This window comes from Heterodontus francisci, chromosome 4 (genome assembly GCF_036365525.1).
Source record: "Heterodontus francisci isolate sHetFra1 chromosome 4, sHetFra1.hap1, whole genome shotgun sequence".
NCBI classification, from domain to species: Eukaryota; Metazoa; Chordata; class Chondrichthyes; order Heterodontiformes; family Heterodontidae; genus Heterodontus; species Heterodontus francisci.
Window position 1 is genome coordinate 88,868,948 of NC_090374.1, and position 25,545 is coordinate 88,894,492.

The 25,545-nt window shown below is 41.8% G+C and overlaps 1 protein-coding gene across 4 annotated transcripts in view; it reads right to left on the bottom strand.

The window, feature by feature from the left end:
* Positions 1-25,545, bottom strand: part of epb41l4a (erythrocyte membrane protein band 4.1 like 4A) — a 402,316-nt gene that overhangs the window by 198,924 nt on the left and 177,847 nt on the right. For all 4 annotated transcript variants that reach the window (XM_068029826.1, XM_068029828.1, XM_068029827.1 and 1 more), the window contains exon 4: positions 5,216-5,320. In XM_068029826.1, the coding sequence (XP_067885927.1) occupies positions 5,216-5,320 (105 nt within the window). The remainder of the gene's footprint in view (positions 1-5,215; positions 5,321-25,545) is intronic.

Genomic DNA, 25,545 nt, shown 5'->3' on the forward strand with positions numbered 1-25,545 from the left:
ACTCCCACCCAGCTTTATGTCATCTGCAAACTTGGATATATTACATTTAATTCCCTCATCTATATCATTAATATATATTGTGTATAGCTGGGGTCCTAGCACTGATCCCTGCGGTACTCCACTAGTCACTGCCTGTCACTCGGAAAAAGACCCATTTATTCCTACTCTTTGTTTCCTGTGTGCCAACCAGTTCACTATCCATGTCAGTACCTTACCCCCAATCCCATGTGCTTTAATTTTGCACACTAATCTCTTATGTGGGACCTTATCGAAAGCCTTCTGAAAGTCCAAATACACCACATCCACTGGTTCTCCCTTATCTATTCTACTAGTTACATGCTCAAAAATTTCCTGTAGATTTGTCAAGCACGATTTCCTTTTCGTAAATCCATGTTGACTTTGTCCGATCATGTCATTGTTTTCCAATTGCTCTGCTATTACATCTTTTATAATGGACTCTCGCATTTTCCCCACTACTGCTGTCAGGCTAACCGGTCTATAATTCCCTGTTTTCTCTCTGCCTCCTTTTTTAAAAAGTTGGGTTACATTAGCTACCCTCCAATCCATTGGAACTGTTCCAGAGTCGATAGAATTTTGAAAAATGACCAACAATGCATCTATTATTTCTAGGGCCACTTCCTTAAGTACTCTGGAATGTAGATTATCAGGCCCTGGGGATTTATTGGCCTTCAATCCCATCAATTTCCCTAACACCATTTCCCTACTAATACTGATTTCATACAGTTCCTCCTTCTCACTAAACCCTGTGTTTCCCAATATTTCTGGAAGGTAATTTGTATCTTCCTTTGTGAAGGCACAACCAAAGTATGTATTTAATTGGTCTGCCATTTCTTTGCTCCCCATTATAAATTCCCTTGTTTCTGACTGTAAGGGTCTTACATTTGTCTTCACTAATCTTTTTCTCTTCACATATCTATAGAAACTTTTACAATCAGTTTTTATGTTCTCTGCAAGCTTACTCTCATACTCTATTTTCCCCTTCTTAATCAATCCCTTTGTCCCCCTTTGCTGAATTCTAAACTGCTCCCAATCCTCAGGTTTGCTGCTTGTTCTGCCCATTTTATATTTCTCCTCCTTGGATCTAATATTATCCCTAATTTCTTTTGTAAGCCACGGTTGAGCCACCCTTCCTGTTTTATTTGCTGTTTTATATTATGAGCAAAAGCTTGGTCTGAGCAGTAGGTTTTAAGGAGCATCATAAAGGAGGAAAGACAGGTAAAGGTGTGAAAAGGTGTAGAAAGGGATTTCCAGAGCTTAGGGCCTAGGCAGCTGAAGGCACAGCCACCAATGGTGGAGCGATTAAAATCAGGGATGCTTAAGAGGCCAGAATTAGAGGAATGCAGATATTTCAGAGGGTTGTGGAGCTGGAGGAGATTACAGAGATAGGGAACGGTAAGACCATGGAGGAATTTGAAAAGGAGGATGAGAATTTTAAAATCAAGGTGTTACTTAACCAGGTGCCAATGTAGGTGAACGAGCACCAAGTGATGGGTAAATGGGACTTGCTGCAAGTTTGGATGGCATCAAGTTTACGCAGGGTAGAATGTGAGAGGCCTGCCAGAGTGCGTTAGAATAGTCAAATCTAGAGGAAACAAAGGAATGGATGAGGGTTTCAGCAGATGAGCTGAGGCAGGGGCAGAGTTAGGTGATGTTACGGAGATGGAAATAACTGGTCTTAGTAATGGCATGGATATGTGGTCAAAAGTTTATTTAGGGGTTTAACACGACACCAATGTTGTGAACAGTCTGGATCAGCCTCTGACATCTTCAAGGGAGACAAATGGAGGCTAGGGAACAGATTTGGTGGCAGGGTCCGAAGATAATGGCTTCAGACTTTCCAATATTCAACTGGAGGAAATTTCTGCTTATCCAGTACTGGATGTCATATAAGCAGTCTGACAATTTAGAGGCAGTGGAGGGGTCAGGAGAGGTGATGGTGAGGTAAAGCTGGGTTTCAGTGTACAGGTGGAAACTGACATTGTATCTGAGTTTTTGGATGAGGTCACAGCATATAGATGAGAAATAGGAAGGGACCAAGGATAGATCGTTGGGGGACACTGGAGGCAACTGTGTGAGAGTGGGAAAAGAAGACAATGCAAGTGATTCTCTGGCTATGAATAGAAAGTTAAGAATGGAACCAGGCAAACGCATTCTCACTCAGCTGGATGATGGAGGAGAAGCACTGGAGGACGATGGTGAGAGAAAACATGTCAAGGGCTGCAGACAGATCAAGAAGGAAGAGGAGGGATTGTTTACTTCCGTCATAGTCACATAGGATGTCATTTGTGACTTTGATAAGAGCCATTTCCGAACTGTGACAGGGGTTGAAACCTGATTGGAGGCATTCGAACATGAAATGCCAGACAACGCCAAGATGTAGCAATCTAGGCAGGGCGAGGCACAGGATACAATCTCTGTGCCTGAATAGTGAGGTCTGAGGCACCTTAATATTGAGCCTTGAACCTCAGGCATCAGTTCAATGGAACCTGCGAGCTGTCGGTGAATCAGATTTGTTGTTAGCATGTCTTAACAGATAATCTTCATGAAACACAAGGTAAAAAAATGCATATACTGGAAGTTATAAACACATGTTCTGCAGTACAATTTGTCGAAGCACCACAGACAGAACAAATGATTATGACAGGTAAGGCGTAATTAAATAAATGTTTTCAATGTGTGGTGTTTTGTGTTCTTTGAATAATTGCTGCAATTTAAAACGGTTGTTAATTATCTGAACTTCAATTCAGCTATTTTCTGCCACTCTCTTCCACAGCTGGAACGATGGCAGAGTCTGGCATGTAAACCTTACCACATCCAACGAAATCATTTGGAAATGTATATTTTACTCTTGCTCACACTGAACTCGTTGCTTCGTATTCCTGCCCAACTACATGGGCGGCACAGTGGTTAGCACTACAGCCTGACAGCTCCAGGGACCCGGGTTCAATTCTGGGTACTGCCTGTGTGGAGTTTGCAAGTTCTCCCTGTGTCTGCGTGGGTTTCCTCCGGGTGCTCCGGTTTCCTCCCACATGCCAAAGACTTGCTGGTTGATAGGTTAATTGGCCATTATAAATTGCCCCTAGTATAGGTAGGTGGTAGGGAAATATAGGGACAGGTGGGGATTTGGTAGGAATATGGGATTAGTGTAGGATTAGTATAAATGGGTGGTTGATGGTCGGCACAGACTCGGTGGGCCGAAGGGCCTGTTTCAGTGCTGTATCTCTATATATACACCATGAGATAAGGTAACTCATCCAACCAAGGCACATAGGTGTAAATGCCAGTTTCAATGACAATCTAATAAGATTGACGGCAGCACATTATACAAACATACGAATTAGGAGCAGGAGTAGGAGTAGGCTACTCGACCCCTCGAGCCTGCTCCGCCATACAAGTTGTTCATGGCTGAACTGATTACTCCACATTTCCACCTACACCAGATAACCTTTCACCCCCTTGCTTATCAAGAATCTATCTACCTCTGCCTTAAAAATATTCAAATACTCTGTTTCCACTGCCTTTTGAGGAAGAGAATTCCAAAGGCTCACGACCCTCTGAGAAAAAAGTTCTGCTCATCTCTGTCTTAAATGGGCGACCCCTTATTTTTAAATAGTGACCCCTAGTTTGAGATTCTCCCGCAAGGGGAGACATCCTTTCCACATCCACCCTGTCAAGACCCTTCAGGATCTTATATGTTTCAATCAGGTCGCCTCTTACTCTTTGAAATTCCAGCAGATACAAGCCTAGCCTGTCCAATCTTTCCTCCTAAGACAGCCCGCCCATTCCAGGTATTAGTCTAGTAAACCTTCTCTGTACTGCCTCCACGTATTTACATCCATCCTTAAATAAGGAGACCAGTACTGTACACAGTATTCTGGATGTGGTCTCATCAATGCCCTGTATAATGAAAGCATAACCTCCCTACTTTTGTATTCAATTCCCCTCGCAATAAATGATAATATTCTATTAGCTTTCCTAAGTACGTGCTGTACCTGCATACTAACCTTTTGCAATTCATGCACTAGGACACCCAGATCCCTCTGCATCTCAGAGCTCTGCAATCTCTCACCATTTAGATAATATACTTCTTTTTATTCTCCCTGCCAAAGTGGACAATTTCCTACTTCCCCACATTATACTCCATTTGCCAGATCTTTGCCCACTCACTTAACCTATCTATATCCCTTTGTAGCCTGCTTATGTCCTCTTCACAAGTTACTTTCCTACCTATCTTTGTGTCATCAGCAAATTTAGCAACCATACCTTCAGTCCCTTCATCTAAGTCATTTATATAAATTGTAAGAAGTAGAAGCCCCAGCACTGATCCCTGTGGCACACCATTTTCCAACCAGAAAATGACCCATTTATGCCTACTTTCTGTTTCCTGTTAGCTAGCCAATCTTCTATCCATGTCAATATGTTACCCCCTATGCCATGAGCTTTTATTTTTTGCAATAACCTTTGATGTGGCACCTTATCAAATGTCTTCTGGAAATCCAAGTACAATACATCCACCGGTTCCCCTTTATCCACAGCACATGTAACTCCCTCAAAGAACTCCAATAAATTGGTTAAACACAATTTCCCTTTCACAAAACCATGTTGACTCTGCCTGATTACCTTGAATTTTTCTAAATGCCTTTCTGTAATATCTTTAATAATAGCTTCTAATATTCGCCCTAAGGCAGATGTTAAGCTAACTGGCCTGTAGTTTCTTGCTTTCTGTCTCCCTTCCTTTTTGAATAAAGGAGTTACATTCGCTATTTTCCAATCTAAAGGAACCTTCCCTGAATCTAGGGAATTTTGGAAAATTAAAACTAATGCATCAACTATCCCACTAGCCACTTCTTTTAACACCCTAGGATGGAGTCCACCAGGACCCGAGGACTTGTCAGCCTGCAGCTCCAATAATTTGATCAGTACCACTTCCCTGGTGATTGTAATTTTCTTGAGTTCCTCCCTCCCTTCCACTTGTGCTTCTGAGCCACTATTGTTCTAACGGTATATTTAAATTATTTAACTGTAAGATTTTCAAATTTAATACATTGATGACCTGGAAAATTTTACAAAGATGATACAGTTGCTGAATCATTTAATTCTGTTGAAAGTTGCCGTCACTTTTCTTTTAATATAAATTACAGCAGCTCTATTCCCCAAACCCTCAATCCCACCTCACCTTTTTTCTATCACTCACCGTTTGATGACTCCTGTCGCAATAACGCAAACCAAAGTAGTCTGTCTCCATCAGGTTTGCATGTCTGAATACGTAGTCCAGGACAATAGATCCCTTGGTAGACTTCTGTAGGAAAAATTTAAAGAGACTTTTTTAAAGAAAAAAACACCACTTACTTTGGAGAGCTGAAAGGTACGAACACAGGAGAGTTCAAAGGTGTGAGGAAATTGTGACCATAGGGAAAACAAAATTATGACACCAGATATGACATAAATGAGATTTAAAAAATCATGACACAGGATCTGTGACAAACAGGCAGCACGAGCAGACATGGCTTTTAACATAATAAAGATTTCCTCTGCATTCACACCTATTTTCAACAAAAAAACTTATATGTCTACATTAATGAAAAAAACTGCCTACATAAACCGGTTATGCTATAATTACATCCTCCTGCCAGTTGAGTAAAGTAGCACCTCAGTTTTGTGTCTCCCAGCTCTTCAGTCTGTACTGCCAAAAATTTTAATCAACTATATTTCTGTACTTCTCAAAGTGCCAAATTATTTGCTATTTAACTATAAATAATTTCAAATCAATGTATCTATATTAGATATCAAAATTGGTATATAAGTTACGTGCGTCACTGAAAACATTATAAGTACCTGTTACTCCTGTAGGTGGTGGTGTGATAGCTATATTCAGTGTTAAAGGTGTCACACTTCCTTATCACACCTTTGACACACATATAGTGAGAAAATATCACCCTGGCTGATCACTGGGTTTTCACAAATTGCTCTAAATACTTTCTGAAATGTTTCTTCAGCTGCAAGTTTTTCCACAGTAACTAAAATTTGTAACATCCAAAATATGGGTTTAAACAAAACAAAACAAAAACACATTGCATAATAGTATGATCAAATTTATCCATAGAATTTTTTGTTTGCTTTTTTAACACTTTCAAAGTTTTTATTGAAGGCACAAAAGCCCGAGTTTGGATTTGATATTTTCACCCAAAGATCTGTCTCTGAGTTGAATCTAGATTATAACATCTTAGCATCTACAGTGTACCCACTTTGTCAGAATGTCTCAATTCTATTCTGTCAGCTGTATTGAAGCAATATTCCAGTAGTTTTTGTTCCAAGGTTTTTCAAAATTATTTAACTCGAGGAAAATTTTAAATTCTTTAATCAGATAAAATTTATATTAAGGCTGCAAAATACAGCAATAACTGTAGCGGCAATAGTTTCGGTGCTACAGGTGCCTGTATAGGTGAAAAATGGCATCCGTGACGCTCCTGCCCATTTCAAGCACGACCTGCGCCAAAAGCAGTGTTGTTGAGGGTGTCCACACAGGCATTATGTGCATGTGCAGGAAGTATGCAGAGTAGGCAGATCATGGCATCAGTCAGCGTCTGACACTGATTTGACCCCCTGACGTTCCATTTTTCACCTTGTAGTTCTAGTTAATGCCCTCACAAACACATACAGATGAATGTGCATGCAGTAGCATGTGGACTCCCCCCCACCAGTGCTATTTAAAGGCATCATCATCCAACTTGAAGGATAGTTTTTTTTAATGATCCATTTGCGCTTGTTGAGTTTGTCAAAGTGCTGTGTTGGTGGAGGAATTCAGAAATGTTGGTAAAGTCAGAAGGGAGTGGTGCTGGACTCTAGGAAGGCATTGTGTGCTTCTGAAAGGCCTCCGAGTACACCATTTGCTCCCAGTCATGGGGACTATAGTTGCAGTTCCCCTTGGGCAGCAGCATCAAAGGGAGATGGAGGAGAGGCAGCAAAGAAGACAAGTTGCTTGCAGAGGGAGGAAGAGGAGGGGGGATCTCAGCAGGAGGCCTTACCCGTTTCGGGTCTTCAAGGAGCACTTCTTTTACCTGCACCTGAGCCAACAGCAGTATGTTCAGTGGCTGCGCTTCACCAAGAAGGTGCTCACAAAACTCTGTCACATCTTCGAACTGGACCTGCAGCCTCAGAGCAGGGTGAGGACGGCACTGCCAGTGGCCAACAGGGTGACCGTGGCTGTAAATATTTTCCCCAGCGGATCCTTTCAGGTTTGAACAGGCAACATGGCAAACATATCACAGTTTGCCATCCATCACTGCACTTGAAAGGTCACAGAGGCTCTGTACTCCGGGAGAGAGGATTTCATTACCTTCTCTCCAAACACAGAAGCAGGAGGAGCAGGTAAATAGCTTTGTCAGGATAGTGGGCTTCCCGTGGTGTATGGTGATATTGATTGCATGTATGTGCATTTGAGGATGAGGCTGCAACAAAGAATGATATTGAGTCATTGATGTACTGAAGCAACCGTTCTGCTGCCTGGACTGCTCTGGAGGAGCTGGAGCAGGCGTCCCAATTCATGGTGGTCTGTTGCATCTCCCACAACCTAGCCATCGTGAGGGCACAGCCCTTTCCATCATGGGTTCAGCGAGTACCTCAGGAGGTGGATGAGGAGGAAGAGGAAGTGGAGGAGGAAGGTAGGAGGCAGCTAACACATCCACCTTCTGGACAGACTGTCCGTGAGCACATCACACTGCAGTTCCCCTGAATGAAACCCCACCTTGCCATCCCTTTATGACGGACCATCACAGAGTTCTTTTGGCCACAATTCTGAAATAAAAGCTGCCACAAAACAACGATTCTATACCAACTTTATCCAACAACACATTCAGTACTCCATAAAATACTCAACTTATCATCCTTGTGCATTCTATTAGTGCCTGTCTTCCAGGCCTGCTTTGGCCTAACCTGGTGCTCCTTCACAGTACCTCCCCAGTGGCTGCAGCATGGTTAGTGGAAAGCTACTGAATTTCACCGGAGCAGACTTCAGATGGTCTTGCAGGATGGCCTCAAGCAGTCCTGCACCAGAATGACCCGGCTTCGACTGCACCACCTCAACAGGGGGTCAGCAGTCTGGGCTGGCTGGCTGAGAGGTAACAGCAATGGCACTAGCGGAGTGACACTGGTGGGACCATGAATGCTGTCATCCTGAGAGAAGACAGCTGGTCTACATAGACATTGCCACTCCCCTGGGCAGTATCTCAACAATCCTAGTAATCTGTTAGAGGCCTGATTGTTGGACTGCTGCAAGACCTTACAAGCCCCTTTGAGCACTGGTATCTGAAGACATAATGACAGCAGTCTGAGCCTGCATGGCAACAAGCAGAGATCTCACAACCTCAGTCTGAGCTTCCACTGCAGCAGCCAGACATTGGGTGGCTTCTGCTTGTGCTGTCATGGAGGTCGAGACATTGGCCAGCAAACAGTGCATCATGGTTGGGTCCATAAGAGTTCTCATGGAGTTGACCGCCACTTCCACGCTGGAAAGGATAGGCTTCAAGCTCTGTGCGAAGCCTTTTGCCAGGTTGGAGCTGGACTCCTCCATGTTCCTTGAAGTGACAAATGGCTCTCTGGCAAGTCTGCCAAAGTACCAATCTTTTCTGTGTGTTTTCCCTTCAGTCTTTTTCTATTCACCGCCCCATCAAAGTGCTCATCTGAGTCCTCTGCTGCAGAACTCGTGTGCATCCTCAACTCAGGCAGCTGGCTCCTATGCTATCCTTTCTCCTGGCCTGGCTGCCGTCCACTCTTGCCTGGTGACTCACCAAGCACAGATTATGTATCGAAGCTACCCTCTAAGTACCAGTATCTAAGCCAGTGGCCAAGAGTGTCAGATTGAGTGACAGTGTTTCTTCCTCCTCACTCAGCTTTCCAGTGCAGTTAAATTCCATTTCACCACCTCAGTACTACAAAATACTAGTGCCAGAAATGTCCTTGGGGGTTCTCGTAATCGGCTACTATAACTTTGGTAGTAGATTGGCAGAAGTGCCAGATAAACTATGAAAACAAAGTTTCCGCTGAGTTTCTGCCAAGTTAAGGCAGCTGACTGGATGAACCACATAGGAATTTCCTGGCATAGATATCAAACTTCAATTGGCATATCTTGCATGCCATCTAGTTGGTTATCTTCAGCTATAAAATTTGTACAGAATAAACATTTTTTAAAAATTCATTCATGGGATGTGGGCATCGCTGGCCAGGCCAGCATTTGTTGCCCATCCCGAATTGCCCTTGAGGAAGTGGTGGTGAGCTGCCTTCTTGAATTGCTGCAGTCCATGTGGGGTAGGAACACCCACAGTGCTGTTAAGAAGGGAGTTCCAGGATTCTGACCCAGCGACACTGCAGGAATGGTAATATAGTTCCAAGTCAGGATGGTGTGTGGCTTGGAGGGGAACTTGCAGGTGGTGCTGTTCCCAACCACATAAATGGAATTTATATAAAATATATAAAGTCCACTCTTTTAGAGTTTTCAGAGAATGAATTATGAAATCCAAAGCTTAAAGCAAAGTAAAAATTCCAGAATACATTAAAAAAAAGAATTTGATTTATTTGATCTCTGTATATCAGTGCCTCTAATGTTATCCCCTACACTGGATATACACTCCCACTGTTCTAACACTGGGGATAATTTTAACTATTGGAGATGCTGTAAATGGATGATACAGGATCGACTGCCCATTATACACCAACCAATTTTACTTTCTACTGACATCAGCGGAAAAGAAAACCAGGCAGGTTGTATCCCTGGGTAAATCCCATAATGCCCATACACAGAACTGGCAGAAGCTATATTTCCCACCACTGTAAATAATGTTACAAGAGATCTACTAGTTATAGAAACTTAAGCACAAAATGTAAGACTTTAAAATGAGAACTGAATTATGACTGCACATCAATGTCCAATTATTTCTCTGTCCTCTAACTCCCCTTTATCGCACCACTACTACCCTTAATCCTAATTCACATACACAATGCCACGAGCATGCGGACAAACAAATTAGAAGCAGGAGTAGGCCACTCGGCTCCTTGAGCCTGCTCCGCCATTCAATAAGTTCATGGTTGAACTGATTACTCCACATTTCCACCTACCCTCGATAACCTTCCACCCCCTTGTTCATCAAGAATCTATCTACCTCTGCCTTAAAAATATTCAAAGACTCTGCTTCCACTGCCTTTTGAGGAAGAGTTCCAAAGACTCATAACCCTCTGAGAGAAAAAATTTCTCATCTCTGTCTTAAATGGGCGACCCCTTATTTTTAAACAGTGACCCCTAGTTCTAGATTCTCCCACAAGGGACATCCACCCTGCCAAGACCCCTCAGGATCTTATAGTTTCAATCAAGTCGCCTCCTACTCTTCTAAATTTTCCAGGAGATATTTATTTTTTTAAAAAGCAGGGGGAAGGAGAAGGGGGAAAGGAGCTCTGAGAGGAGTGGTGAGATGAAAGAGGGAGAAAGAGGGAGAAAAGGGATGGGGAGAAGGAAGGTATTGGGATGAGGGAAGGGTCGGGGTGTGTAGGAAGACAGAGAGGGAATATAAAAACAGAAAGTGCTGGAAATACTCAGCAGGTCTGGCAGCATCTGTGAAAAGACAAACAGAGTTACCGTTTCAGGTCTGTGACCCTTCTGCAGAACCTCTGTTTCTCTCTCCACAGATGCTGCCAGACCTGCTGAGTATTTCCAGCACTTTGCTTTTATTTCAGATTTCCAGCATCCGCAGTATTTAGCTTTTACATCAGAGAAGCAAAATAGTTGGGAGATCCATGAATCTTGCTCAGATTGGAGGTGAGGGTCCAGGTCTCAATTGAGAGGTCGGAGTATTTTCTTATTGCTTGAGCATGGGAGCTTTTGGTTTTGTTTCCTATTTTGCTTTGCTGATCTTTTCACTCAGATTCTGGAAGGACCACTGCTTCAAGACTTCTTGATACTTGACTGGTACTCAAACTGTCCTCCAAGACTTTTTCAGTACGCTCCGTTTCTGTTTCTTTATATTATGAAGTGGAGAATGGTGGGGTGTGGGGGGGGAAGTTTTTCTCATTGGTGGGACAAAATCTTGTTCGAAGGTGGGAGAGTTGGACATGTATATCTTGCTCACCAGAGGATGCCCCAATACTTGCTTCACAAATTTGGAGGACAAGAGGGTAAAATCTTGCTCTGTTGGGGAGGCATAATGTAGAGAATTCCTTTTTGGGGAGTCACCACGCCAATTATAATATTGCCATTTTTAAAGAAACTCAAAGACTTTCTTGGTAAGATTATTTCTATCTGTGAAAGGGAAAATACCTTAAACAAAAAGTATTCCACCTGGACGTTCCTTTTTCTGTAATGGAACATTCACAATTAGACTCCTATCCATTTTCCGTGAGGCCATTTGGAGTACAATGAAGTGATTTGTTTCAAAACTTTCAACACACAAAGCATAATTTTGAATGTTTTGTATCACCCTGTGGAACGTAAAATACTATTATGTGTCACAATTTTGTGCAAAGACCTTGGGGTGTGAAATTCGTCTTAGGCAGTAATATGAAACTGGTGATGGTGCATTGTTAAATCCAAAAAGTATTCAGATTTCAATGGAAAAAAAAATTAGGCAGGGTGTAAAACTGATGTGTTATCCCCCATTTTACGCTGCTGCCCAGGACAAATTGTATCCTTGTGATGTCCATTCTCTGTACAAAAAGAATTGTGGTATCCAGTGATTAATAACTGAAGCACGACAATTCAGAGTTTTGCATAAATAAGTATCTGATTAATGGATTACATCCAAATAGAGTGAAAAGTTAAAATAAGATGTTGCATAGTTTTAATTAATTTGCATAACTAAACAAAATGTAGCCGAATAGGCCAAAGATGATGGTATAAGTCTTCCCCAGTGCACAACTGAAGAAATAACAAATACATTGCAATTTTTGTACTTATGCAACAAAAAAGGAACAATTTGCATCTCAGAGCATTTCAACGCTAATGAAATATTTTTAAGTGTATTCCTTACCATAAGACAGACAAATGAGACAGCCAATTTGCACACAGCAAGCTCTCATAAACACAATGAGATAAATCACCAGATAATCTGTTTTGGCACTGTTGGGTGAGGGAGAACTCACTGCCCTTTTTTGATTCATATGATGAGATTTTTAACATCCAAATGAACAGACAGACAGAGCCTCAGTTTACCATCTTATTTGAAAGACAAGAATTCTGGCAAGCCAGCACTCCCTCGGTACTCCGCTGACGTGTGAGACTAGATTATGTGTTCAAGTCTCTGAAGTGTACCTCGAATCCACAACATTAGCATGTTTTGAAAACTGAGAAAGACTTTCTGTACTTTAAAAGATATAAACAGGTGCAGTTGTGCTCAAATACCTCACACAGAGTATTGCTTGAACTACTGTCGCAGCTAGTAAGCTGATGCAAGTGAAACAACTTATATTTGTATTGTGTCTTTAATGTAATAAAACATCCCAAGGTGCATCACAGGAGCATTATAAAACAAAATATGACACTGATCCACATAAGGAGATATTAGGTCAGATGACCAAAGCTTGGTCAAAGAGGTAGGATTTAAGGAGTGTCTTAAAGGAGGGAAGTAAGCAGAGAGGAGGAGAGGTGTGGGAAGGGTATTCCAGAGCCTGGGGATGAGCCAACTGAAAGCACTTGAGCACTTAGTATCTTTCAGTCCTCTCACAATTCAGGACAATTTACTGAGGCAGCTGCTTTGGTTGCCTCAATGGTGGCAATGGCTTGGAAGGAGGGTTATTGGTCTCCTTACTGCTTCCCTTCATGTCCCTGTGACAAAATGTCTGTGCCTCCTCTGAACAACATGAAATGCAATATAGGAATTTTCAAGCATAAGACTGTCCCATCATTCTATATAGCACAGAACTAAAAAACTAACTATATTCTATATACACATTTGATCTAAAACATGAGTGTGATACAAACACAGTAGCTTGCCATCAAATATAATGTATAAGAAGGGTAGGAAAATTAGACATTTACCCTTTCCAGAGTTCCTACTGGTTAGATTTATTTGCAGCAGTGTTGTCCAACGTACAGCCGGCGGGCCAGGATCCAGCCTGCCAAAGGTTTCCATCCGGCCTGCGGATGTATTTCAGAGATGAGAAATTTTCCATTGTCTTCAACTTTCAGACCGTCTTTTAAAAAAAATTGTGCTGAGTTTCACAGCTGACAGGCGCTCAGAGCAGGAACAGCAGTTTCTGAATTTTGGACAGCTTCAAGGTTTTCCAGCGGGTCATTTTTTTTTAAAGCCCGCTTGAAAACCCCGAAGCTGTCCGAAGTTCCGAAACTGCTGTTCCCTCTCTGAGTGCCTGTCAGCTGTGAGACTGACAGCGCGATGTTTGGGGGGTGGGGGGGGGTTGTTGCAGAGGGAGAGAGAGGGTGGGCAGAGAGGGAGAGAGGGAGAGAGACAGAGTGATCAAGATCACACCTGACAGATGGGCATCTATCTGGAATACTCCGCATTACTTCAACAAGTGTGCGGGCAAACATTGACTAGTTGTGCAAGCAACAAAATGTAGGTATCTCACTAAATCAGTGTCCAACATAGTGATGAGAAAGTAAGTCAATAAATTAATCTTCTCATTTAAAGCTTCTTCACAAAAATGCACATATGTTGTTGTTTTGATTAATTGTAAGATACATTTTTAATGCCTTTATCTTTCCAAAATTGTCTCACCGGCCCCTATGTAAGACAAAAATTGTAATGTGCCCCCACCCCCAAGCGAAAAGGTTGGACGACCCCAATTTACAGTAACCATTTTCATTGTTCTCCTTGGAGCCTGTTCTCCCTGTTGAATCAAGAATACATTCATTTTGTTTTGAATGCTTCAACCAAGTCTACATTTACTGCTACAAATGACCTATGAGGCGAAACTTAACCATATGCATTTAGTATATGGGATGTGGCATGTTGCAGGACATGTAAATTTGCTTCTGGACGGTATGTTGAATTCCACAATGTTGCATGCCATTTCAGTAACCAATAACAGGCTCGCCTATTAACTGGTTTATTCACAAACAGAATTATTTACAAAAACCAACAGCATAGGTGACACAAGGAAGAGTTCAATAGTGCACTACATATCTGGAAACAATTCACAATGGAGTTGGAAACAATTCACAATGGAGTTAAGCAAACAAGCTAGTCAGGTAAGACTTTTTGGATTTGTGCAACAGAATTTAGGACAAATTGTTTCTCATAAAATCAGCAATCCTCAGTGAAAAGGAATTACAGTCTTTGCACAAATTACCTGAGAGCTAGCTTACTGAGCCTATTTATCAAAGTGATCCACACCAAGACAAACTAAACTACTAACAAATAAAATGTGCTAGTTTTCGACAATCATATTTCCAGTCAAGAATCAGTATGTGCTCAGAGGCTGGTCTATTGATGCACCTCAATACAACTCACTTACTGAATCAACAGATGCTGCCAGATCTGCTGATTAAGATACTCGGTTGAACAATATAGAGCCTATGGACACATAGTCGTGAATGTTAATGATAGGTTAATTGTGTTGTTAAGATAAACTGGTGAAGAGCATTGTTTAATTAAGGACTGAGAGGGGATTAAAAAAGAGAGCCTGCTGGGACATAAGGTGAGAGTTTGTAGGAGGCAGAGATGTGTAATTCTGTGAATAAAGCAACTATCAAGGAAAGGATCTGTGTCTAGATTCATTCTTCACCATTTGGCTTGGATCCAATGATTGCCTAAAGGTAACCAAGGATTTTTTTTCAAGGCAGAAGATTGTAATTGGAGTTACTTTAGAGAAGAATGGCTGAAACCAAATGGGAAGTGTCAGGGTATGATTTCCCACTGATGTTCTTTGAATCTGAACTTATGACCAATGGAAAAATGAAGTAGATATGTGGACTTGAGTTACATCCTTAAGGGGAAAATGAGGTATGATCTTGGCACTGTTGCTTCCTAACCAAAGCAAGATCAAGCGCAAAGTATTTTGTGAGCTAGAGGCATATCAGTTGGACACTGAGGAAAGTTTGCTACTTCTATTGAGCTTTATGGATAAAATTTATATGAAAGATCAATTAAATGCATCTGAGGCATAGTCAGACTTTGATAAATTTAGAAATATGGATGGTTATTCGATAGAGGAATATTTCATGGAATTTAATGCACTATATAAAAAATTTCAGTAATTCTATTTGGAAATTCCTTGTTCAGTGCTTGCTTTGAAATTGTTGAATTATGCTAAAGTATTGCTCCTAGTATTAACTAGAGAGATTCTCAGAAAGAGGCATGCTTTTAGATCAGGTTACTGATGCTTTGAAAAAAATTCCTGGGAAAGCAGTCATTTCCAGCAGCCTTCACTGCACAAATGGTGGTGTCACAGAAGATGGAGGACTCAATGGTTGTGGCATTTCAAGATCATTCGGTTATGGGGTGCAGGCATCAATACAGCAGAAGAATCATAGACAAAAGAAATGAGGATGGAGACATTTTTAGCAGATCTGGCAGATGACAGGAATGGAGGAACAATAACCGATGAATTGACTCCAGGAATGCCTGGGGAATTATTAACAGGTGTTTCAGATGAGATTCAAAATATAATGTGGTAAATTGTCTGAAATGGAACAGCAGGGTTTGAGACGACTCATGACATGGAAGGTTCAGAAGTGGAAGATGATGATATTGATCATTCTGAGGGAATTGTACTGGTCACCCGAAGTTTCAGTCCAGTAAAGAGTGTGTTAGTTGTGAATTAATTTAATTGTGCTGTGTTAGACAGTGGTTGCACATCCACAGTATGTGAGGGTCAGGGATGACAGTACATCAAGGCCATTGAAGAGGGTGGTGATTCCATGCAAAATAGCTGGAATAAGCCAATTTATTAGTACAGATGTGGTATCTAGTGAGATACCCTGCTGCTGAGCAAGCCTTCCATGAAAAAGGCACAAATGAAATTACCATGAACAGGTTAAAGCAATTGTATTTTGGGTAAATTGGAAAGTTAGTAGATTTGCAATCAGAACATTATTGCATCCCTTTAACAACCTAGCATCACTAATAAGAATGCTAAAGGAGTGTTAATGACAACAAGTAATAGGAGTTTGAGAGGAGGGGCGAGGGGGGGAAAAAGCAAATAGTCTTCAAGCTAAATTGATAATGTGCTCATCCCTCTTGTCATGGATTAAAAAGCATATTAAAAGTTGCAGGGGTGGTTGAGTACACAAAGACTATTAAAGAGATTAGTGAAAAATATGATACATGCAAAAAGTATCAGAGGACACCATCACGGTCTATTGTCAGTCACCCATTAGCACAAGACTCTCTACTGTAGTAGCAGCTCTGGATTTAAAGGTGCAGGACAAGGTCCAAAACATTTTCATTTTGCATTTCATAGACAAGGCAATAAGACTCTGTCTTTTTACAGTAATACATGGTAAAGACAAAAGTAATTGTAGATAAAATCATGGAAAATGGCTAGGGACTGGACTGGGGTCACCAGCTAAGTTGCTGACTGACAACGGGGGGAATTTGCCAATGACTAGTTTAGAGACATGTGCGAAAATATGACCATTGTAGTGAGGAACACCACAACTGAAAGTCTTTTTCGTAATGGACTCTGTGAAAGAAATCACAGTGATTGAGATGCTCCATAAGATCTTAGCCAACCAACCAAATTGCTAGCTAACATCTGTCCTGGCATGGGCAGTCCATGCAAAGAATTTGCTTCAAATGTTTGGGGGCTATAGTCTGTAACAGTTGGTCTTTGGGAGGAATCCCAAAATACTTTTTGTGCTGTGTGATCATCTCCTGGCCTTAGCAGAGACTACAATTAGTTCCACCTTTTCTGCACACTTGAATGCCCTAAATTCAGGGAGAAAGTCATTTATCAAGGCAGAAGTCTCAGAAAATTCGGCGAGCCTTAGGGCATTGCATAAGACTGTCTGTCTGAAAAACTTTAATCTTGGGGATTTAATATACTATAAAAGGTCAGAAAGAGTGGAAAGGTCCAGCTAAAGTGATTCTCCAGCATGGTCGCCAAACTATTAGGGTCCATTCATCGAGGTTAATCAGGGTTGATTATAAACTTGTAGAATCTGAATAATTAGTAAAAACATTAGGTGGCACCCTGTACCTCACATACTCATATATTTTTGACGGTTATGAGGAACAAAATACAGTAGATAAGGGGCTGGATCACTATTCACAGTGATACCGGTGGACAGGCTGAAGCTAGTTTACCCAAAGGACAACTGCCTAAAGTCGGTAGTAGGGTAACGTACATACCAGAGGGGTCCAATGAATGGAAGGATGGAACCATTGTGCGGAGACGGAGCACAAAGAGACCGGGAGACAGACAGAGAGAGAGGTCATTCAGCGAGCTAGCTTACCTTCCTGGAGCAGCCCAGGCGCGCTGGAGTTTTGGAAAAAAAAAGTCGTGACATCACAGGAGAGCTGTAAGGTGATTGGTTGGTGAGTAACCGCTGTTAGGGACTAACTCTAAATAGCTTGGTAAGTAACTAAAGAGAAAGGTCTACAGTTCTTTTTAACATAAGTAGGTAGTGTTTTTTGGGGGGGGAATCAAGGTACTTAGTGTAAATGTAATTTAAGGGAGTAAAAGAGTGGGGAAAAAGTGACATCACAGGCAAACCGTAAGTTCATTGGTTGGTAAGTAACTGTTAATTTGAAATGCCTATTCTAAGTTGATTTCAGATTAAAGGTGAATAGGAGAAATATTTTACAGATTAAAAACTTAAAAACCAGTCAGAAATTAAAAAAAACAAATTAAAATCTAATTAAATAAAATAGAGATGCAGGGCCAGGTGATGTGTTGTACCTGCATGATGTGGGAGCTGGTGGACCCCATTGTGATTCCTAGTGACCACATCTGTAACAAGTGTCAGCTGCTTGAGAAACTCCAGCTCAGAGTTGATGAGCTGGAATCTGAGCTTCGGACACTGCGACACATCAGGGAGGGGGAGAGTTACCTGGACGCTGTATTTCAGGAGGCAGTCACACCCCTTAGATTAACTACCGTGAATTTGGCCAGTGGTCAGGGACAGGAGGGTGTGACTATGAATGAGGTAGGTGGAGGGATCCAGGAGGTAGTGCTGCAGGAGCCTCAGCCCTTGCCCTTGTCCAACAGGTTCGAGATTCTTGCTCACCTTGTGGACAAGAGCAGAGACAGTAAGGAGGATGAGCAAACTGACCACAGCACCATGGTACAGGGAGCCATTCAAGTGGGGGGAGAAAAGAGAAATGTAGTTGTAATCGGGGATAGTATAGTTAGAGGCATAGACACTGTTCTCTGTGGCCAGGATTGAGAGTCCCGAAGGCTCTGTTGCCTACCTGGTGCCAGGGTTCGGGATATCTCATCTGGGCTGCAGAGGAACTTTGAGTGGGAGGGGAAAGATCCAGTTGTCGTGGTCCATGTAGGTACCAACAATATAGGTAGAACAAGGTTAGAAGTTCTGCTGAGGGAATATGAGCAGCTAGGGGCTAAATTTAAAAAGCAGAACCAAAAAGGTGGTAATCTCCGGATTACTACCTGAGCCACGAGCAAATTGGCAAAGGGTCAATAAGATTAAAGAGGTAAATGCGTGGCTCAATGATTGGTGTGGGAGAAACGGGTTTGAATTCGTGGGACATTGGCACGTGTACTGGGGAAAGAAGGAGCTGTTCCGATGGGACAGGCTCCACCTGAATCATGCTGGGACCAGAGTCCTGGCGAATCGCATAACTAGGGCTGTAGATGGGGCTTTAAACTGAATAGGGGGGGGAAGGGTGCAGTTGCATGGAAAATCAGGAAGTTAAAGGAGAAGGTAGGCATGCAGGTTAGTGGTGAGGCTGATTGGTATCAAACTGCAAGAAGTATACTGGTTAAACCAGAAGACAGAAATAATAAACATGCAAATAAAGCATCAGTGCTGAGGGACAGGTTTGGGGGGATAGCTCAAATAAGAGTTCTATATACAAATGCACGGAGTGTAAGAAATAAACTAGATGAACTGCAGGTGCAAATTCAAATGGAAGATTATGATGTGGTGGCCATTGTGGAGACATGGCTGCAGGATGATGGGGACTGGGAATTAAATATACCTTGTTATAAAGTTTACAGGAGGGACAGGGAAAATGGCAGAGGGCGTGGAGTAGCCTTACTGATTAGAAATATCACCTCATTGGGGAGGGAGGATATAATGAGGGGAAAGCATCCAGTGGAGACTTATGGGTGGAACTGAGGAACAGAAACGGATCTAAAACTGTAATGGGTGTTGTGTATAGACCCCCTGGTAGCAGTTCTGAGGTGTTCGATTGTATAAATGCACAAATTAGGCAAGTGTGTAACAAAGGCAGAGTAGTATTAATGGGGGATTTTAACTTGCACATAGATTTGGAGAGGCAGACTAGCACCTGTCAGAAAGGTAGTGAATTTCTGGAATGTGCCTGGGATAGTTTCCTACAGCAGTATGTCCTAGATGTAACAAGGGGACAGGCAATATTAAATTTCATTATGAATAATGAGCCAAATTTAATTAGTAGCCTAACTGTGCATAAAGATTTATCAAATAGTGGTCACAACATGATCGAATTCAAGGTAGCGTTTGAAAGTGAAAAGCACGAATCAGCTACTAGAATTTTAGACTTGGGTAAGGCTGAATTTACTGGGATGAGTCAGACTGTCCACAGTAAACTGGGAAGATCTGTTAATGGGTCAAACGACTGAAGAACAGTGGAGAATATTTAAAGAAACATTTAATGAAATACACCGAGTATATACCCCTGAGAGGAAAAAGCTCCACTTCACAGAAAAAAACAGCCATGGACAACTAGAGATTAGGGATAGCATAAAACAAATAAATGGCTTACAAAAATGCTCAATGCAGCACGGATCCAGCCGAATGGGATCGATGCAAAGGGTCACAAAGCAGCTTATAAGATCTACTAAAAGAGATTATGAAAGGAAACTTGCAAGGGACATCAAAATCAATAAGAAATTTTACAGTTACATAAAGGGAAAATGGGTGGTCGCGCAATGTAGGCCCACTAAAAGCTGAAAATGGAGATATTGTCATTGATAATGGGGAAATGGCAGACATGTTGAACAATTACTTTGCCTCAGTATTTACAGTTGAAAAGGAGGATAACATGCCAGAAGTCCCGTAAAATTAATAGCCGCTAAGGGACAGGGACTTAATACAATTAACATAAGTAAATCATCAGTAACAAGGAAATTAATGGAACTAAAGAATGAGAAATCCTCAGGACCTGACAGTTTCCATCTGAGGGTGTTAAAGGAAGTAGGCAAGCACATTGTAGATGCCCTAACTATAGTCTTTCAGAGTTCCCTAGATTCAGGAGTGGCCCCTCTGGATTGGAAAGTTGCACACATCACTTTTTTAAAGAAGGGTGAAAGGGGGAACCAAGGAAATTACAGACCAGTTAGCCTGACATCTGTGGTGGGCAATTTGCTGGAGTCTATAATCAAGGATAGGGTGACTGAACACCTAGAAAAATTTCAGTCAATCAGGGACAGCCAGCATGGATTCATGACTGGAAGGTCATGCCTGACAAATCTCATTGAATTTTTTGAAGAGGTGACTAAGGTAGTGGACAGGGGAGTGTCCATGGATGTTATTTATATGGACTTCCAGAAGGCATTTGATAAAATCCCACATAAGAGACTGTTAACTAAGGTAGAAGCCCATGGAGTTGAGGGCAAATTATTGACATGGTTAGGAAGTTGGTTGAGGGGTAGGCAACAGTGTGGATAATGGGTAAGTACTCCGATTGGCAGGATGTATCTAGTGGTGTCCCACAGGGATCTGTGTTGGGGCCTCAATTATTCACATTATTCATTAACGACTTGGATGATGACAGTCATATATCCAAATTTGTTGATACAAAGTTAGGCGGCATTGTAGACAGTCTAGATGATAGCATAAAATTGCAAAGAGATATTGACAGACGAGGTTAGTGGGAAAAATTGTGGCAGATGGATTTCAATGCGGGCAAGTGTGAAGTTATCCATTTTGGACCAAAAAAGGATAGAGCAGGGTACTTTCTAAATGGCAAGAGGTTAAGTACAGTGGATGTCCAAAGAGACTTGGGGGTTCAGGTGCATAGATCTTAAAAATGCCACGAGCAAGTGCCATAAAATAATCAAAAAGGCTAATGGAATGCTAGCCTTTATATCTAGAAGATTGGAATATAAAGACAGAGGTTATGCTGCAGCTGTACAAAACCCTGGTTAGACCCCACTTGGAGTATTGTGAGCAGTTCTGGGCACCACACCTCAAAGGATATATTGGCCTTGGAGGGAGTGCAACATTGGTTTACAAGAATGATGCCTGGACTACAGGGATTAAAAGTTACGAGGAGACATGACACAAATTAGGCCTGTTTTTGCTAGAATTTAGAAGTTTGAGGGGTGATCTGATTGAAATCTTCAAGATATTAACAGGAAAAGATAGGCTAGATAAACCATTTCCACTGGTTGGAGATTCTAAAACTGGGGGGCATAGTCTAAAAATTAGGGCCAGATCGTTCAGGAGAGATGTTAGGAAGCACTTCTTCACACAAAGGGTGGTAGAGGTTTGGAACTCTCTCCCACAAACAGCAGTTGAAGCTAGAACAGTTGTTAATTTTAAATCTGAGATTGATAGATTTCTGTTAAGCAAAGATATTAAGAGATATGGGCCAAAGGCAGGTATATGGAGTTAGGCTGCGGATCAGCCATGATCTCATTGAATGGCGGGACAGGCTCAAAGGGCTGAATGGCCTACTCCTGTTCCTATGAAAGCCACTGACAAATTCAAACATTGGCTAAATTTCCAAGGTTATGGACAAGAGGTAAGATCTATGGACTGGCAAAATGGGGTGGAAAGCAAGAAAACGCAGTGCAAGTCCCCACAGTGGTTCTGGGAGTGAATCTGGCAACTGGAAATGACCACGTACTGTCTATGGAACCCCTGATCATGGGAGAGAGCAATCCTGTAGCAATTGTCCAGGAATAGATAAGAGGGCAAGTAGGGGCCATAGCTTGACTAGGCTATGCAATAGAACAAGGACTACAGAACAATCTAGAAACAATACTAGAAGTACAGCCCTCATGATCAGGAAGTTATGGTGGCTGCAAACAAATCAGAAGGAAAATTGAAAGACAAAACAGAGTTGGACATTTGGAAGGAATTTGATATTGCTTTCGGACAGAGCTGTTCGTTATTCTGTCATTAACACACCCTCTGGACAAAATTCTTTGTCTTTTACGGCAACTATTCCTACTCCCTTTGCCTTTTATTCCATGACCTCTTTCAACATGGTGGAAGTAATATGTTGCCTGCTGACTTTTCTCTCACCCCGATACATTTTCCTGAAAAATTTAACCCAACAACTCCACTGACTGTCTTCATAATTTTAAACACTTGGGGCTAAAAGTTGGTCATTGTTGCTATCTTTATCCGAATGGAAAATGGGGCAAAAATTACCATTTTCATAGGGCACGATGACCTGCCCTAATTAAGCCAATGTCCAATTTCAGGTGAGCCTCAGATTCCTAGTTGGGGCACTCTGTCTGTGGCCATCAGTTATGGACTCAAGAATAGGCCATAAGGAATCTCCATCCCTTTGATTATAAAAGCATACAAACAGAAAAGATTAGCAAGCTGTTATGACTGCCTCACCTAGACGATGGTGCAACCAGTACACCGTTCATCCATCCACTAATCATGTTATCTTCTGGGAGAGGCAAAAAAAAGCCCACAGCCGCTTCCAAGTCCCTACTGCAGTCAGCAAGCTCCAGGAAATTGTATGACTCCTTAAACACATCTGACAATCAAACTATCCCTTATAAACCCTCATGAGCTTTTGCAGCTCCCTTTTTTAAAAAAAAAAATGATACTGACTCCTTACCACATGGCTTGTCAGCTTGTTTCTGACAGGATTGAAAGCCAGTGTTTTGCCTTTAGAATTTATGGGGATGATCTCTCCTTCTAACATCCCTAACTATTTGAAATAATCTGTCTAATCAGACTATCTCCAAAACCTGCATCATTATGAAAAGCTCAATATTTACTTTGAAGAAATATAGGGGTTATTAACCATAACCCTTACAGTCTATCTATTATCATAACTAAGAGCTTTTCCTGCTTGATCCCCTCAGTACCTTTTGTCAGCAACTCAATATCTTTCACCATTTCCTGGGAACAAGAACTAACAAGTACGGATGTACCAGAGCTCATATAATTTAAGCATTGTATCCTTAATTTTGTACTTCTAAAATTACAATTAAAATCCTTTTATGGTTTCTTTGTAGCCACTTAACATTGCATGTGCATCTCTAATGAGAGACTGACTATTACTCCAAGGTCGCCTCTCTGATCCTTTACTTTTAATAGATACTCCTGCATGGTATAAACATGCTTGGAATTTCCCAATCTCAAAACACTATTTGCCTACATTGGTCAACATCTGCCACAACAACTTATATTTATATAGACATTCACATCATTCATCTAACTCATCCTGTGAGCTACTGATTTGGTCTGAATTATTAAGCCTGTGCACATTTCTGCACCATCAGCAAATTTAAGAATGATTCCATTTAAGTGCTCTCCACATCATTAGTGAAAACAATGAATGGTTTCAATGCAGAACTTTGCAAAACTACATTTTGGTCATTCTACATGAAGTATAGAGACCAAGAAGACTGATGTAATCCATGGTATTATAGGGTAAGTGTGTTAATTGTTTCATTAGAAGTGACTACCATAATTCTTTTAACTTCGATGAATGTGAGTAAAGCTGATAGTGCTGCAGGACCCAATGACATTTAAGCCAGAATGCTCAAGAAAATGGGGGCAGGTCACTTATGAGCTACTGGTTCCATTAATAACACCCCTCTACTTATTTCATTTCAACCAGCTATATATCCAACATAATAGCATCCCTATCATCCATGCAATTAATTATCTTCTAATCCCATCAATATGGTAATTCATCAAATGTCTTTTGAAATTCAAGATATACAGCACCAATTGGACTATCTTCATTCACCATTCTGATCATGCCCTCAAACAATTCATAGAACACAGGCCCTACAAACCATCAGCTTGGAGTTATCTCATGCGCGTTTTGCCAGTCGGCCAAAGGTGGTAGCTGCTTTCCCTACGTGTGTATCGAGCTCTGCATCAAAGGACAGATTGTCTGTCACCATGGACCCAAGGCAACAGAATTTTCTAACCACTGCCAATGGGGTGGTATTTAGTGTGATTGAGGCAGAGATGCAACACATTGTCCCATGACCACTGTTTTCTTGACTTATAGTCAAGAAAACAAATTACAGGCATAGGAGGGACAATCCAATGTCTTTGTAGCTGAGTTTCCGTGTGAGCGACTTGTGCAGCATCATCAGCATAGGAGTTTTCTGATCAGGACGTGATGTGTTTCTGTCTTCGCTTTCAGCCATGATAGATTATAGAGCTTGCCGTCTGACCTAGTGTGCAAGTAGACTCTTTTCATATCTGCATGGAAGGTGAAGGTCAGGAACATGGAGAAGATCATGCCAAACCGAGTGGGAGCTAGAACACAGCCCTGTTTCACTCCATTCTTCACTCTGAAACTGTTGGAAGTGGAGCCATCAAGCAGTGCATGTTGTCATGAAGGAAGTGGATGAGACTGAGGAGCTTCGGTGGACAGCCAATTTTTTCCAAAATTTTTTTTAGAGCTTTGCTTTGCTGACAGTGTTGAATGCCTTAGTGAGATCTACAAAAGTAAGGTAAAGGGGTATACCCTGTTCCCTACACTTCTCTTGTAACTGGCATATGGAGAAGATCATATGCACAGTAGATCTGCCAGCATGGAAACGGCACTGCACTTCCGGGTACACTCGGTCTGTAAGTAAATAGAGTCTTTTAAGTATGACCCCAGCAAAGGCCTTCCCCGTGATGCTAAGGAGTGAGATGCCCCTGTAGTTGTTGCAGTCTGCTCTGTCGCCTTGGTTTTTGTATAGTGTGATGATTTTGACACCACGCATCTCCTGTGGAACACAGCTGAGAAGGAGGTGGTCATAAAGGTGTGGCAATAGATGAGACTTTCTGTGCTAGAGCCATTCGGCTGAGATTCCGTCCTTGCCCGGTGCCCTTCTGTTCGCTAGGTGGTCTATGACATTCTCGAGCTCCAGTGATGAGGGTTCTTCTGACTCATCCATGACAGGAAGTTGTGGGAGAATGTCAAGTGCAGACTGGGAGATGTCTGACATACAGGAGTACAGCTCTCAGTAGTGTTCAGCCCAGTGGCACATCTGTTTACTTGTGTCAGTGAGTATTTTACCATCTAATGACTTCAGGGGAGCAACTTTGGTGATGGCAGGGCCAAGCACCCTCTTGATTCCTTCATACATAGCTCGTAGATTTCCTTTGTCACATGCAGTTTGGCTTTCTTGACATAAGTTGATCCAGTGTTTGTTTGTGCAGCATCTCCCTGTCTTTTGCACAGCTGTCTTGGCTACTTTCAGGTCATGCAG